This window comes from Rutidosis leptorrhynchoides, chromosome 2, assembly GCF_046630445.1.
Source record: "Rutidosis leptorrhynchoides isolate AG116_Rl617_1_P2 chromosome 2, CSIRO_AGI_Rlap_v1, whole genome shotgun sequence".
Classification (NCBI taxonomy): Eukaryota; Viridiplantae; Streptophyta; class Magnoliopsida; order Asterales; family Asteraceae; genus Rutidosis; species Rutidosis leptorrhynchoides.
In genome coordinates this window covers 478,953,285-478,968,711 of record NC_092334.1, presented here as the reverse complement: position 1 = coordinate 478,968,711, position 15,427 = coordinate 478,953,285, and the positions used below count along the sequence as shown (strand labels likewise).

General features: G+C 32.4%; 2 protein-coding genes and 1 long non-coding RNA gene across 3 annotated transcripts; 2 read left to right on the top strand and 1 right to left on the bottom strand.

The window, feature by feature from the left end:
- Positions 1 to 1,405: 1,405 nt before the first annotated feature.
- Positions 1,406 to 3,394, bottom strand: LOC139892625 (pentatricopeptide repeat-containing protein At1g80880, mitochondrial-like). Its single transcript, XM_071875728.1, has 2 exons — positions 2,717 to 3,394; positions 1,406 to 2,633 (listed from the first exon to the last, which is right to left on the bottom strand). Exons 1-2 carry the CDS (start codon positions 3,322 to 3,324, stop codon positions 1,562 to 1,564), a joined length of 1,680 nt encoding a protein of 559 aa, XP_071731829.1. The 5' UTR covers positions 3,325 to 3,394; the 3' UTR covers positions 1,406 to 1,561.
- A 2,903-nt stretch (positions 3,395 to 6,297) lies between these two features.
- LOC139892624 (uncharacterized) lies at positions 6,298 to 8,399 on the top strand. Its single transcript, XM_071875727.1, has 5 exons — positions 6,298 to 6,711; positions 7,400 to 7,555; positions 7,648 to 7,780; positions 7,886 to 7,925; positions 8,019 to 8,399. Exons 1-5 carry the CDS (start codon positions 6,421 to 6,423, stop codon positions 8,104 to 8,106), a joined length of 708 nt encoding a protein of 235 aa, XP_071731828.1. The 5' UTR covers positions 6,298 to 6,420; the 3' UTR covers positions 8,107 to 8,399.
- Positions 8,400 to 9,823: 1,424 nt separating this feature from the next.
- On the top strand, positions 9,824 to 11,194 carry LOC139892623 (uncharacterized). Its single transcript, XR_011774178.1, has 3 exons — positions 9,824 to 9,986; positions 10,087 to 10,144; positions 10,826 to 11,194. It is a non-coding gene; the product is annotated as an uncharacterized lncRNA (long non-coding RNA).
- Positions 11,195 to 15,427: the final 4,233 nt, after the last annotated feature.

Below are 15,427 nucleotides of genomic sequence, written 5' to 3'. Positions count from 1 at the left end.
CTATATTTATGTATTTATATATGTATTTCGGGTGTAAATGGATATATCCATGGATGAAAATTTTCATCCATATCCGTATTCATATCCATTAAACTTCATCCATATCCGTATCCATATTCATTTAATTTCGTCCATATCCATTACGAAGCAGGTGGATCGGATGGATATCCACCGGATCGCTGACCATTGCCATCCCTAAAATTCATCACCCTTCAATTTCTTTCAAGTGCCTTTTCATCTACAGTCTACAAAGTCAATTGAGGATTACAATCTCATAACCTAAACATTATAGTTAATAATGACTCCCCCTCTCTGGGTAAGTAATCTGAACAGGGGAAAACGACTTTCGATGTTCTATTTTATAACCTATTTGTGCATATAGTTTTTACTGCAAACTCCCACACAAACATAATGAAAATGTAATCTCTATGCCTTACTACTTATGCAGACACACTTGGTTCAAGACTCTTAATAAAATTACAAGCCATTCGCGTACTTAGGGTGTCTCCCTTCAGACAGAGAAAGGCAAAATTATGATTATCATCAGATACAACGTATCCCGTCCAATGGCAGTTTATCATAAAACATAAAGCAACTAATAAAATGATCATTACTTATTCGAGCCACTTGCATAAATGAGTCAAAGACTACCGTTTAATCAGGTCAGTGCTGATCATCTCTGCCTATTACAACTTGATATACAATTATCTGTATCGTTACCAAATTTTGAAAAATCCGACTTGGGCATTTGAAACCACATACAAAGTCATATTTCAGATGTAGAATTGATACATCATTTATCATACTCAGACCTAGAATAGTCTATATCCCATAAGAGCACTGGATTAAATATTAAATGACCATTAGTAAATTAATCTAGTAATGTTAAGTTGAATGAATCATTCATTCAAGCATTTAAATCTTAGAATCAAGTTTTTGTTGAGAGTGACGTTCGAATTAAACAAAGACCTGGATTTGAGTTTGATTTGGATCTCGTGATCAGTGGGACTCGCGACTGCGAGAAGCATATCGCGAACGCGAAAAAGGGCCTGGAGGGCAGAATTGTAACGCGATTAGGAGTCCACGTTAGAGTCTAATTCGTCTTAGTTTTAGCACTATAGATACATCCTATGTATTTGTAACCTATGTGCACGAAAATTATAAAAGAAAATCTCTGGTTTGCGCCCGTGGAGTAAACCTTTCTCTGCCTTTTGTAGTTGGGATATAACCATGTTAAATCCTGTGTCGTTTATACATTTATTTATCGTTCGTATGTTATAGCTATTTCGTTTGTCGTATGTGGGTGAGTGATTGGCATAAATCACTCATCTTGTTGGGTCCTATAATCCTAACAGTTTTTCCTCTCTTAATGCTATTGGGAGAAATTTCATAAACATCGTCACATCTTTATATAATTTTAAACTGTATACGGTTTTGTTATGCTAGATTATATAACCAAAAACAGGTATACGCAGGATATTCTTATACACCTAATAAACTACAATGCTACTTAATAGTTCAACTAATATTTAACTAGATCTGGAGTCATACCGATTGTTGCTTATGTCCTTGACCGTTTACCATGAAACCATTTCTTCCCATGATGCACACGCACACCTGTTGCATCATGTTTCACATTTCTTATTCCCATTTTCTTTATTTCCCTAGTTTGAGTACTTTCCTCATTTTGTGACGTATCTTTCAACATCTTCGTAATTTTCGGATCTTCTTTAACTCCATATAATATCATCTCCGCACGTAGCTCCCTAGCTTTAGCTATTAACCCGTTCCTCACCAACCCATCCACCATCATCACATAATGTGCAGAATCGGGTAAAACTTCATATTCTTTCATCTTCAACCAAATTTTCAACGCATTATCAACCTCGTTTAGTTGCAAAAACTTGTCAAGAAGTATAAACAAAGTATCTTTGTTTGGCCCATTTCCCGATTTCATCATTCGCTCGAGAAGTTCCAAATTTTCTACGACAGTCGAGTCTTTTCCTTCAAGAAACGCATGATACGTGTCGATAGTAGGATTTACATTTTCTTCCAACATTCTTGATAACATACTTCTTGCATCCTCCAGTTTTCCTGCTTTACATAACGGACGTATTAAAAGATTGTAAGCATTAGAATCAGGATTCAAATCCATCTCTTTCATTTTATCCAATATTCTAAGGGCTTCTTCATGACAATTTTCATGCGCAAGCACATAAACCAACGAATTATAAACCGTTTTGTTAGGTCTCCACCCTCTTTTTTTCATTTCATCATACACTCTTAGCGAGTCAAATAGGTTGTTGACTTTCGAAAAGCAAGAAATCATGTGAGTGTACGAATACTCGTCCGGAATGACTTGGCATTTGTCCATTTCTTTCCAAACTCTCTTGGCTTCAACTATGTCAACGTATATATTACACCAACCATTAAGAATCACGTTGAACCCCTCGGTTTCAAGCGGAAATAGTTTCGAGTTCGAATTCATAAACTCCTCCGCTTCTTCAACGTTTCCATGCTTACAAAGGGTATCTAGAAGTGCATAGAATGCCTTCTGATCAGGACTCAATTTAAACTTCTCCATTATCTGAAACGCGCGAATTGCTTCAGCCGGTTCGTTTGCAGCTGCATATCTAATAATATACTCCGTACCATCAGATTAAAAATTCAACAACAAACCAAAGAACAAGAATAAAATGATTGATTTTGATGTTACCTGTCAATCATGATGAACATTGGGCGTTGAGTATCCATTGAAGACTGATATAAATCCTTAATTAAACACCAAGCAGTGTTAAACTTTTTATGATTCCCCAAAACCCAAATCATCAAGCTCCAAGCTTTTTCATCATCACATTTCCATTTTTGACCCCATTTAAATACTAAAAATGCTAACTTCCATTCATCCTTTAATTCCCAAATCACTGAAACAATCAAATCTTTACTCGGGTTGATTCCAGACCCGTCAAGAAAACACAATGACTCTCCCTCTTCGGGATTAAAACGACTGCGTAATAATTTGACTAATACAATCACATCCGACTTTGTGCTTTCATTAGTACACTTTGTCAATTGTTTAAAGTTTATGGTTTCGTAGAGAGTGGGAGCAGTGGATGGGTTGAATGTTGAGAAATGTCTGTAATTCAGGTTGTGTGATTGAGTGCCAACTGTTCGACGAAATGCTTTAGAGAAAGGATTTGTGGAATGTAAATAGAAGGAAGACGAAGAATCATGTTGTGTTGTTTGTAATGTTAGACTAAAGGGAAACGGACGATGAGAACGTATACGTTGGTTGATTGTGCGAGAGAGATAAGCAGAAAACATCAATGAAAATGTGTACGTTGGTTCGCGCACTGGTGCTAGTCGGACAGTTCCAATTTTCAAATGAAATGTGTTTTGGTGCTATGTGACTTCGATGGCTTTCAAAATAAAAGCGAATACATATTAACTAGTGAAATGAGTTCCACGGGTTTGTTTAAACAAATCAGTTTAATCATAGGTATTAAGTGAACGTAAATGCTAAAGTTATTTAGTTTTACATTATCAAACACCTAAAATGCATATTTAACAATCCACATTCAATCATAAGAGATAATATTGGTTGTCATTTTATTTTAAAAGTGTAAATCAAAATATAAATGTATAATTGATTTACTTCTGTCTAACTTTTATACCTTCTGGTACTCGATTCAAAATAATTAATTAAAATAATTTAAGATTATTTAATTTTAATAATTAAAATAATTATTAATAAGATTTAATAATAATAATTAATTAATAAGATTTAATTTTAATTCAAAATTATTTAGATTAATGACATCACCCACCATGTTTAGATTTTTTTCTTTTTATTTTTGATTTTTTTTTAAGAAAGGAATTAGCCTAATAATGACATCATCATTTTAGCAAGAGGCGGAAACGGGAGATTGATGAGTGCTCAGCCTCTTTCAAAGTTCAAATCTCAATTGTATTTTATACTCAAATAATTATAAGTCTCCTTCCTTCAATGATCAAGTCTCAATTATATTATTATGTCAAAATAGTAATAAATTAATTGGCCAAAAATTGCTCCAACACTCATATAATTTAGAACCAGCCCATTATCACTTTAAAAATTAGTTTGTTTTATATTTTTATTAATTAAAAATTATACATATAATATCTCTTAATCGAGTTCGCCACGCTTAACTTCAAATTCTGGCTTCGCCTCTGAATGGCGAGCGTGTTGGCGTGTTGATGAGTAGGGGTGTGGTGTTTGGCGAACGTGCAAGTAAATTCGTAAATAATGGGGTGACGTGTTGAGTGGGGTGTTGGGTGATGTATCAAAATATGGTTAAACGTTAGATGAAAAATAGGATAAAACGTATTTAAAAAATATTAAACAAATATTAAAATAAATATACAAATGTTACACGCCACAAAACATTCCCGTGCTAAAATGAGCACGCCAAGCTCTAAAATGGTTGAGCACACTTTATTAGTGGCGTGTTGGGTGTGTGCTAGAGCACATTGGCCCAACACGCCACAGTTAATCATGGTCTAAGACCATCTTTAACAATGATGGGCATTTTGACGTGTTGCTGGGTAGGGATGTGGTGTTTGAGGGGCGTGCTGGTAACTGGTAAAATAATAGGGTGGTGTTTTGAATGACGTGTTGGGTGATGTGTTAAAATTTTATTGAAGTTGGGTGAAAAAGAGGATAAAAACTAATTAAAAAGAAAAATAAACCAATAAAAAATCAGCACCTCACATTTTGTTTCTGTGCTTGAAGCACGCACGCCACCTAGCACATGGCTAACACGCCACCACTAATAGGAGTGTTGGTGATTTTGGCCTTGAACACGCGTGTAACACGGATTGTTACTCATGGTCTAAGGTATTATACATCTCTAGGTTCCTAAATATAGTGCTAAGTATTTTATTTTTTTATAATATATAACTAAATTCAAAAATAATTTTAAAAGCATTCATATTAAATTATTAATACTCCGTTTTTTTTTAACAGTATGGGATCACCTAGAGAGAATTTAACCATCCACGCGATTATCACTCACAGTGGCATAACCCGCTCCTAACTTGACGCTTTACAATTCGAGAATCGAGGTGTTCTTAAGAATTGAACCCTTCAAACACATTTCTAAACGAGCAACCAATATACACATTAGTTTCTTACATTTCTCTAATGTTCAAACTTGATGCTTTACAAGTCATGCGTCATATCCATTCTGAGTATATAGGAATTCAAGTCCAAGCTTCTTCATGGCGGCAAAACTTCATACTCATATAGGTCATTCTTTAAATTTTGCACTTACATTTGCAATTTTTCAAAAGAACCATTAAGAAGATATACTTCAGCCTAGCTCATCTTGTAGGTCCGAACACATACTTGAGATGACTTATTTCATGTGTTCCAGTCACTAATGGTGGGTTTGTGCATTGTATTCAAAATCCTAGTTTTGTACTTGAAGGGAATTTGGGTGCCCCACAATTAAGGAGTTAGATGGACTTTACTCGCATCCCTTTCGACTTCAAAAAATTTGTTTAGTAATCATTTTTATCAAAGGACTTACTAAATTCTATTTCTGCTATAAGAAACTTGCGAGTACTCAAATTAATTGATTGATTAGTCGGTATGTATGTCCGCTTTTCTATGACTCACCGATCTAAATGTATAATTTATACACCCTTAATAATAGATCCACTTTATCATTATGCACATCACTATTTATCTTTATATTGGATAGTAAGATTTTTAACACATCTTAGTCACTTTTTAACACATTTTGATGTCAATAATTCAACATTATTTTCTTAATTCAAGAACTTTATCTTGTGTTTTTTTTTTTCTTTTTCTTTCTTAATTAATTATTTTATCAGAGTAAGTTTTTCTTAACTCAAAAAGTTACTTTATCTCAATTATAAATGCCCACGTTCGTATTTTAGGTTATGTTTGAGTGATTTAGTATTTTAGGTTATGTTTGAGTGATTCAAATTGTAAGTGTGTTAAGCCTCACATTCTATTGTAAGATTTTTCTAACAATAGTTCCGAAGGCTTAAAATTATTGTACAATTTAACAATCGTCACTTAAAAGCCAAATGTAAACGCTATATACAATAGCCTTAATGGTAACAAGTTGTTGATATCATGGGGACGCTGTCATTATTTTGTTTTTTTCTTTCACTATTTTTAACTTAATTTAAACTACGGAGTATTATCGTTGCTTTCCTGACTCGTTTATTCTATTTTACACTTTAACTATTTACGGAGTAATTAACGCTCCGTATAACATTCTTTCTTTGTTTTTCAAAAAGAAAAAAAATACTGAAAATAAACAATCCCAAACACTCCTTCGGTATCAGTACGGAGTAATAAAAAGAAAACTAATTAGAGCCTCAGAATAATAAAAAATAGAAAAATAAATGGGGTCTTTGGGTGGTGGCGGTGGGTTTGGCAATGGCGGAATCTGGGGAATGAGGCGCCGGCCTTTTGATTCTGAAAATGGAGATAACAAATCACCTAAATCTTCATCTTCATCATCTCAATCTTCTTCTTCTTCTTCTTCCGATACTTCATGGGGTGGTTTCCCTATGAAACAAGCTGCCACTGCCGCAACTCTTGCAGTTACCGGTGACACCATTGCTCAGCTCCGAGAAAGATGGGTCAATAACAAAACACTCCAAAGTCAACACAACACCATTTCTTCTCATGAGGTTTGTTTGCTTTTTTCTCTAATTATTATTGCTGGACTAGGTTAGATGAAAAATATCATAAAGCTTTAACCTTTTCTTAAATTAATTGATGTAATCCAGACTAAAAGCTAGTACTAATTGTTTAGTTTCTGTCTTATGTTACCACATGAGATCAAATTGGCTTTGTTTCTTAAATGTATTTTTGTACTCCATATTTAGAAAATTCTTATGTACTAGTTGGTAAGTTGTAACATGAACAAGAAAGAAACAGTGAAATTACAAGTGGCTGCACTTTTTTTTTTTATCATAAGTTTGCTAGATAATATATGTAATTAAAGAGGCATTTGCCAATTGAAGTGAAGGAATTAAGATGTATTTTGTGTGAAGCATATGTGATTGCATCCACGATGGTTGCAAATATATGGTACTACCAAGCATTGTACAAATGCGTGCTAGTATATCTGATCTTATAGAATGTTGTTTTTCCCTACAAAATTTCATTTCATTATACAACATTGTTTCACGAATCATGTTTTGTTAATTCGTGGAATCTTCTCATCTTAAACCAACATGACTCGAACGTTTATGAAATTGTTGTCGCACTAGTTAATAATATTTGATATCACTTTGAAACTAACTCATCACCCGTTTCACCACGCAATTGTTATATATATTAACCTTTTTATCTACTTTGCTGGGCCATGATTAGGATGATCTGACATGGAGTCTGATGGATCATAATTGGCTTCGAGCCCTACGAATGGGTTCATATGGGTTCCTTCTGTATGGTCCTGGATCTTATGTCTGGTACCAGTATCTTGATCGTTGGATGCCAAAACAGACAGCACAGAATGTAATGACAAAGGTACCCACTTTCAACTAGATTCATATTCATATTTTCATATCAAGTTTAAAAGAATCAAGAATGACAATTTCTTATAATTGCTAATTATGCAGGTAATATTGAACCAAATAATACTAGGCCCATCTGTTATCGCAGTTGTGTTTGCCTGGAATAATCTGTGGCAAGGCAAACTTGCAGAGCTTCCAAACAAGTATCAAAAGGACGCTCTTCGAACATTACTTTTTGGTAATTATTTATTACTTCACTTACAATTCAATTTGCTTCACTTAGTAATATTAGCATACCTTAAACAATTATCGATTAAACCCAACGCGAATATTATTCTTGCAGGATTCAGATTCTGGATTCCTGTTAGCGTGATTAATTTCTGGTACGTTTTCTGTCCCTATTTTGTAGAGCATCACCAATGTTAGTTAGTATTGACAACTATGTATATGAATTTTTATATATCATATGTTGACAGGGCGATTCCTCTTCAAGCACGTGTTGCTTTCATGTCACTTAATTCTATATTTTGGAATTTTTATTTGTCTTCGACTTTGAGCAAGTAAAAGACTCCGTTCGATCCTCTGAGACTTGTACCTGACAGTAATGATACATTAAGAATTAAGTGATTTTGGTTTTGTGGTTGGAACCTTCACTTGCAATTCCAATATTTTTGGTGCATTACGTTACTGTTCTTTTCCCTTATCAGTTTAATGAATGTAAACAAAAACTGCAATTCTATTAAGATTTCTAGGTTCATCTTTATCCGGTCCTTTAACTGATTACCAGGTGATTTGTAGAATGTAGAGGTAGCACTTGCCTATCTATTTATGAAATTGTTAATTTGTACCAATATATGTATTTATCACGTATATAATTTAATAGCTGTGTATGAATAAATTTAGAAATTGGGCTACGGAGTGTTTGAGGATCATTCCAACTCAACCCACACTAATGTTATTACGAGTTCAAATTATTTCACATGTTACACAACCAGCCTACCAATGGAAAATGGGCAGGTTGTGTAACATGTGAAAATGGATTTAATGTGAACTCATAATAACATTAATGTGGGTTGAGTTGGCGTAATGGTAGTGATTTGTCTTCCCATGTGGAAGGTCAGATGTTCGACTCCACTCGCTGCAAATTTCCCTTGCACCCACCCATTTCATGGGCCTCGGAGGTTGCGGATGTCTTGCGAGGGTAAATTGGCATTTTTTTTTTGGGTTCTCACGCAAAAAACACAAAAAATGGGTTTTTTTTTTTTTTTTTTTTTTTTTTTTGGTGATAATCCCTTATAAAAATCATTCGTACATTATCACTATACCAAGTTTATACTTTCACATATATGCACTAGTTAATAAATAAATATAAATATAATTATAGTTATATATTATAAATTTTAGTACAATTGAGAAGTTTTAAATGTTGCTATTATTTTAAAAAGTGCAGGCATAGATTTTGATTTTAAGGGCATACCGCTATTGAGAAACACCTGCAATTATAAGGTTGTGAGTTCGAATCATTTGTAAATATTCATGAAAAAATTATGTATAGTTTGTGAATTCTCCTTTAAAAAAGTTGTTTTTGTCCTAAATTATCCTAAATTAGCACATACTTAGAACTAATACAAACGATCTTGATACTAAGGGTGTGTTTGTTTGCCTCTTAATGAAATGGTTCAGTGCTGAATGCTGAACCATTCAGCATTCAGTGCGTTTGTTTCTGACCTCTGAATGATATATGGTGCTGAATGGTTCAGATGTCAGTGCTGAACCATTCAGAGATGAAACACTCTCTTAACCATTAAGAGGCTAAATTTTCTGTAATTTTCTCCTCAAAACCTATCCTGAACACTTAACTAACAAGTATATTGAATATTTTATTCATGTTCCTTTTTTTTTTTTTTTTTTTTTTTTGATAAGGTAATTTTACTCAGTTTATATCGTTCATTCTAAATGATTATCAAACAGCTTATTTCATTCAGAACAAACTTTATTGAGAGGCTTTGAATCATTCAGATTCTGAACCATTCAGCGCTAAATCATTCAGTATTATCAAACGCACCCTCTAAGATTAATATTTCAACATCTATCTTTTCTATCTATATCTATATAGATTCTATTATATTCCTAAAATGATGACATCATAAATAAGCTTTTTCCTTTACAAAAGAAATTCAAAAAATAAAAAGAAAAAATTTTAAGCCATGTTAATGATGTCAAATTTAAAATATAAGCTAAGGTTCTTTACGCCCTAAATTCTTCACTATGAAACCCTAAATTACGGAGGAAATCACGATATTCTATTAAAAGTTTTATTTTTTCTCCAGGTAAGTCATACTAAAGCACGCCTCTTTTGTAATTGGATATCTTTAACAGGTAAGTAATATCTAGAATCTGAATCATCTTCTTTATAGCGTCTTCTCATCTGGCTTCATCCACAGGTAAATAATCATCGTCAACAGGTAAACGAAACATTCTGTAATACCTATCATTGTGAAAAGATGTTATTTTTTTCGATTATAACTTGATTTTGGGTGTTAGGGTTTTATACAGTTTCAATTTCATGGTTAAGGAAATGAGATTTTTCTTCCAATGTAAGGTATATCTATCTTCTCATTCGTGGTTTTGATTTGTAACTTCTTAAGTGTTTATGATTGTCTTTTGTTATTGGTGGTACTATATGATAATTTTAATTTTACCAAGAAAATGATTTGTAGTGCTTACCATGTGTTCGATGAAATTCCTCAATGAATTTGTTTTAATTTTACTAATATGGGTTCTCAATATGAGACTAATTTTATGCATCATATCCTACAGGAAGTGAAGTGACCTATTGAATGATACAACTAAAGTGAGTGTATGGTTTTGTATGAAAAATATTAGGTGTTTGTTTGTTGGAGGTTTGATTGATGAAAGGACTTTGCTAGAGTTTTGATTTAAAATGAATTTTGAAGCTAGCCAATAGCTGTTAGGGGTTTTGTCTAATCTAATATGATGAGATCATGACTGTCTTCGGTTTATATTTTAGTTTCTACTATTTGAAGTTATTACAGTCATTTTTAGGCTTTTTTTGTGCTTAATTTGGTTTCTTAGCTGTTTTAGTTTTGCTTTCCCTGTAGTATTTTTAAAATTTGTTTACCATTACAAATATCTTCTTTAATGGGTTTGATTTTTTTATCCTTAAATGGTGATCATTGTTCTGTTAATTGATGGAAAGTAGTGTCTTAAACTACAAATTTTGGGTTTTATTACCTCTTTAACAATTATATGGTTGAAGCAGGAAGCCATGGTAGGCCTTAAAGGTCGCAAGCTAGGACTAATGGATTTTGAGAAAAGCATCAAAAGGTTGTCATACAAAAAATCAAATTCAAGATCAGGTAATGTATGTTACAAATTGTGCCAAACTTATGGTGTTGTATGGATAAAGCCAGTTAACCATGAATGTGTATGCTGGGTTTATTTTTGGCTTCAGTTATACGCACTTTCAAGTATCATCAATATATAAATATCCCACATTTGAAGTTTGTGTTGGGTTATTGTTATGAGTATAACATATAGTTATCTCTTCAGACTACTTTTGATTACATAAATTATATCACACTAATACAATAATCATTTTTATTTCCATCTTTACACTTCACAGACTTTTGGAAACACTATAGTCATTTGTAATGCATGTTAGTAAGCTATATATTATTTTGGCGTAGATAAGTTTTGTATTGTTTATACATAGTATCCGGTAGCATACTAACCAACATGTTTTTTGCAGTAACTTCTCAAGTGTTGCAAAATGATAGTTATGAATCCTTATTTGAACAAATCCATACTTTAGCATATATGTAAGATGTATCAATATATGCAAAATTAATATTTGTAAGATGTAGCCAAGGCAATGCAACTGGTTAATAATATTTAATGATGTATTTGGGTCACATTGCATCTTACGTCACATTTTGTAAATTTGTTTCATACCCGCGAAGCCTTTTATTTATTTATTTTCCTACCTATGGAATCCTTTCAAATTTGCTTTTTTAACTATAATTTTCTAAATATGTTTCTTTAAATATAGCATTGTAAGGCAATCTGGACCCATATAATGTTTTTATTTAGTTATTATATTATCAATAACATTTTGTACTTTGAGACGGCATTGCTCTCAAGTGGGAATAAGAGTAACACGGTTTAAGATGGCTAAATTTAAACCATCTTCACAGTTACAGGTTGCAATTTTCTATGTGTATGTGTGTAATCCTAATTGTCGTTCTTGCTTAGATTGTTTATGATAGATTGACATATAGATGCAGGAGTTTTGAGTTGATTACAATGGTAAGTGCTCATGAAACAAATGAACCTACTGGCATGTTTAATGGATTTGTAAGTTTTCCTTTTTCTTGAAAGTTTCTTATGCAAACTGGTAATAATTTTTTTTTATTGTTCTTTATTTTTTCCAATTGATCTTTTGGTATCATTTCAAGCTACTAAATTCTACTCATGTATATTTTGCTCGAATTAGGAATGGGTCAACCCTATTTTGTAAAGATTGTTAAAGTTATAAGTCTTCGCTAAAGGGAAACTGAAACCAACTGTATTAAATTAACGGCTACAAGTAATCATATTTACACTTTTAGTAGAAACAAAAATTATGGGATATCATGAGTCAGGTATGCCAAAATCTTAGTGGATTTATTATTATTCTTATGCAAGTTAGCTTTTCTCTTATCACTATTACTTTTATATTATGTGGAGTATAAGTAACATATGTTTTTAAATCACTAATTGCATTCTTTGACATTGGGTATTGTTGTTGTTATGTTACTAATTGACATTCCCACTGTTGGTGTTATGTTTTGTACATGAGTATGAATAGGTTGTTACAAGTTGACATTGTTAATACTTCGCTCTTTTATGTCAAGGGAGATTTAGATTTTTATCTGGTATGTTACTTGGTGTTTGTTGCAGGTTATGATGGTGGTTTTGTTGGTAGAATTTGAAGATCGGAAGATGATGAAGATATGTATGTTCAGTTCAATCTATATAAAATGTTAAGGTATTGTTCACTTCAATCTACTGTATATAATTACAATACAATATAAACAATTAGGAACACTGTGATACAGAAACACGTGGAGTAATACTACTACAGTAAGAAGCTCCACATTAGACCAAATGAAAGTAGCTCTACTTCATATGGAAGTAGAGATACTTCATAAGTATCAAACACAAGGACCTGCGTACTTTCACATTTTGCATACTGAACTTAACATATAAGCTTAACAATGTCATTTAAAATATTTAAAATGTTATAATGATATTCATGACCATTTAGTCACTTAGATTTTTACATAGTGACTTTATTTATTGATAGAGTTATAATTTTTTTTATCAAATGAATTGTGGGCTGAACTGTTATCAAATGGATCGAAATGAAAGCATAGTAGCTAAAGCTCGATATATAGGCTCCAGGTTGAATCTGAATGGCTGTCAGAATGGGTCAAACAAATGATGCAGGGCACTACAATTAATTACACTATGTGGAGCTCGAAAAATGAATATTAGTTGCTGCTGTTTGGAGCTACTTCTTTGAGCATCATGTATTGACGTGTGATTTTGTTTTAAATTGTACAAAGATAATAGAGGTGCATGAGTGTTATGTTATTAATGTGATCGTGTTTGGGTTTATTTTATCTGTATCAATTCACTTATAGTTGTAGATATTCTGATTTAGTATTAATGAGCTTTCCTTTCTTAAATGTCAACGTTTGATAATAACATGTAGCTATAAACTCTAATTCAATTCAAATTTAAGTAATACTAAGACTTTTATAAATAGTTTTTTATATATATATTTTTAGTAAACCCGTGAATGCACGGGTCATTAAACTAGTAGAGCTATTAAATCACTAGTCAAATTTATAACTACTTATGTCACACTATAAGACTATTCGTTGTGGTAAAGTGATATATTGTAGTGTTGTGAAGTTGTAAGGGGAAATTGCGCTGACGTCGTTGTATTGTGGAAAAGAGGTGACACTGTGTTAAAAGTTTTATTGTGGTGTTGAGTGTTTTAGGTGATACGTTAGGAATAACTAGTCCGGACCGGCCCGCGCGTTGCGGCGGGGGCTTTCGGGCTGCGTATTCATATTTAGCGTAGCGTTGTGTATTTACAGAGGGGAACACGGCTCATGTGTTAAACGCTGTTTTAGATGTCGTTGTGTTAAGCGTTTTTTAAAAAGTATCCGTTTCGAACGTAGTTAGTTTTGTTTTATTCAATAAATTTTTTCGAGTGCAACGGTGCTGTCGGAAAAATTTAACTCGCGGCGAGCAGAAAGATACGGGTTGTCGTTGTGTTTAGCGTTTTTTAAAAAGTGTCCGTTTTGAACGTGGTTAGTTTCGTTTTGTTCATAAAATTATTTCGAGTCTGACGCTGCCGTCGAAAAAATTTAACTCGTGGTGAGCGGGAGGATACAGGTTGTCGTTGTGTTTAGCGTTTTTTTAAAAATTGTCCGTTTTGCGTATAGTTAGTCCCGTTGGGGTTCATAAGATTTTTCGTAATTGAACGGTGGTCTCGAAAAAATTTAACTCGCACCGAGCGAGAAGATATGGCCGGTTATAAATTCGGGTGGAATTAGTTTCTTTTATTTTAATAAAATTATATATTTACACTTTTAACTCCTGAGAAAGTGTAAACTTGAGGGGTCGTTGTGTAACTATAAGCGAAGTTGAAGGACCATTTGTAATGTGAACGTAAACTCAAAACTACAATGAAATGTAACTAAAACTACATAGAATCCCACAACATTTATTATGTAAGGGTTAAAATTAATTAATAATTAATAATAATAATTAGTAGTAGGGTGAATAAATGAATCAATAAATAAAAATATCTTCCCAATGAAAAATAGCACTTCCGTTGTGTTGAAACTCATTAGAAGTTCCAGAGTTGAAACCTCTTAGGGGCAAAAAAAATAATAGCCCTTCCGTTTTGAATTTTAAATGGTCGTGCTTCAAAGTAATTTCTCCATCTAATGGTTGAGGCTATGTCAAATAAATTTTTAATGTGTTTAAAGTTCTTGATAAAAAATAAAAATAATAATTATAAGATAAAGTTTATTATTTATTATCAAATATTAATTTAATTAACTAATAGATTATTAATAAATTAATTATTAATTGTTTCTATTAATTTGAAATTTCACAATAAATAATAAATAAATTAGTTAATTAAAGGAGAGTGGTTTTCACACATCATTTTTTTAATCCATATATACCTAATTTACTATTATATCATTAATTATATTATATTATATTTAGAATAATAATATAAGTTGAATTTTGTAAATTATTTTGTGAGTATAACAGTGAATTTTTATTATATACAGTGTAGATAATGAAAAAAAGTGGTAGTGGGTGAGGATCACCGTGTTAGTGGTGTGTGACAGTTTCCACAAATTTCTTTCTAAATAGTCGACACGTCTCCAACTCCCGCGCAGAACAGTCTACACCAAACCCTAAATCAGACATCGTGAATCATTCTCTCGCGCTCACTAATTTATTTGTGTTGCCTTAATCGTCTGCAATCCCTCTTTCTATGTCGTAACTCATCATTCTTGATCGCATATATAGATATAAAAACTTTATATATCGCGAAAACGATTTCTCATTTGCTATTTCGTTGTTAACGGTGAGTCATGAGATCTATATAGTTTTGTGTTTTTGTTATTTTATATTGTTCTTTGTACATCTGTATCCTTTTATACATGCGTATAGATATAGAATTTTTATATGAGCAGTTTTGCTTAATTGCAGTATATAGCAGATTAATACATGATCACAATTTCATCCAAATTGATTTCGTTGTTAATTTGAATATTTGATATGGTTA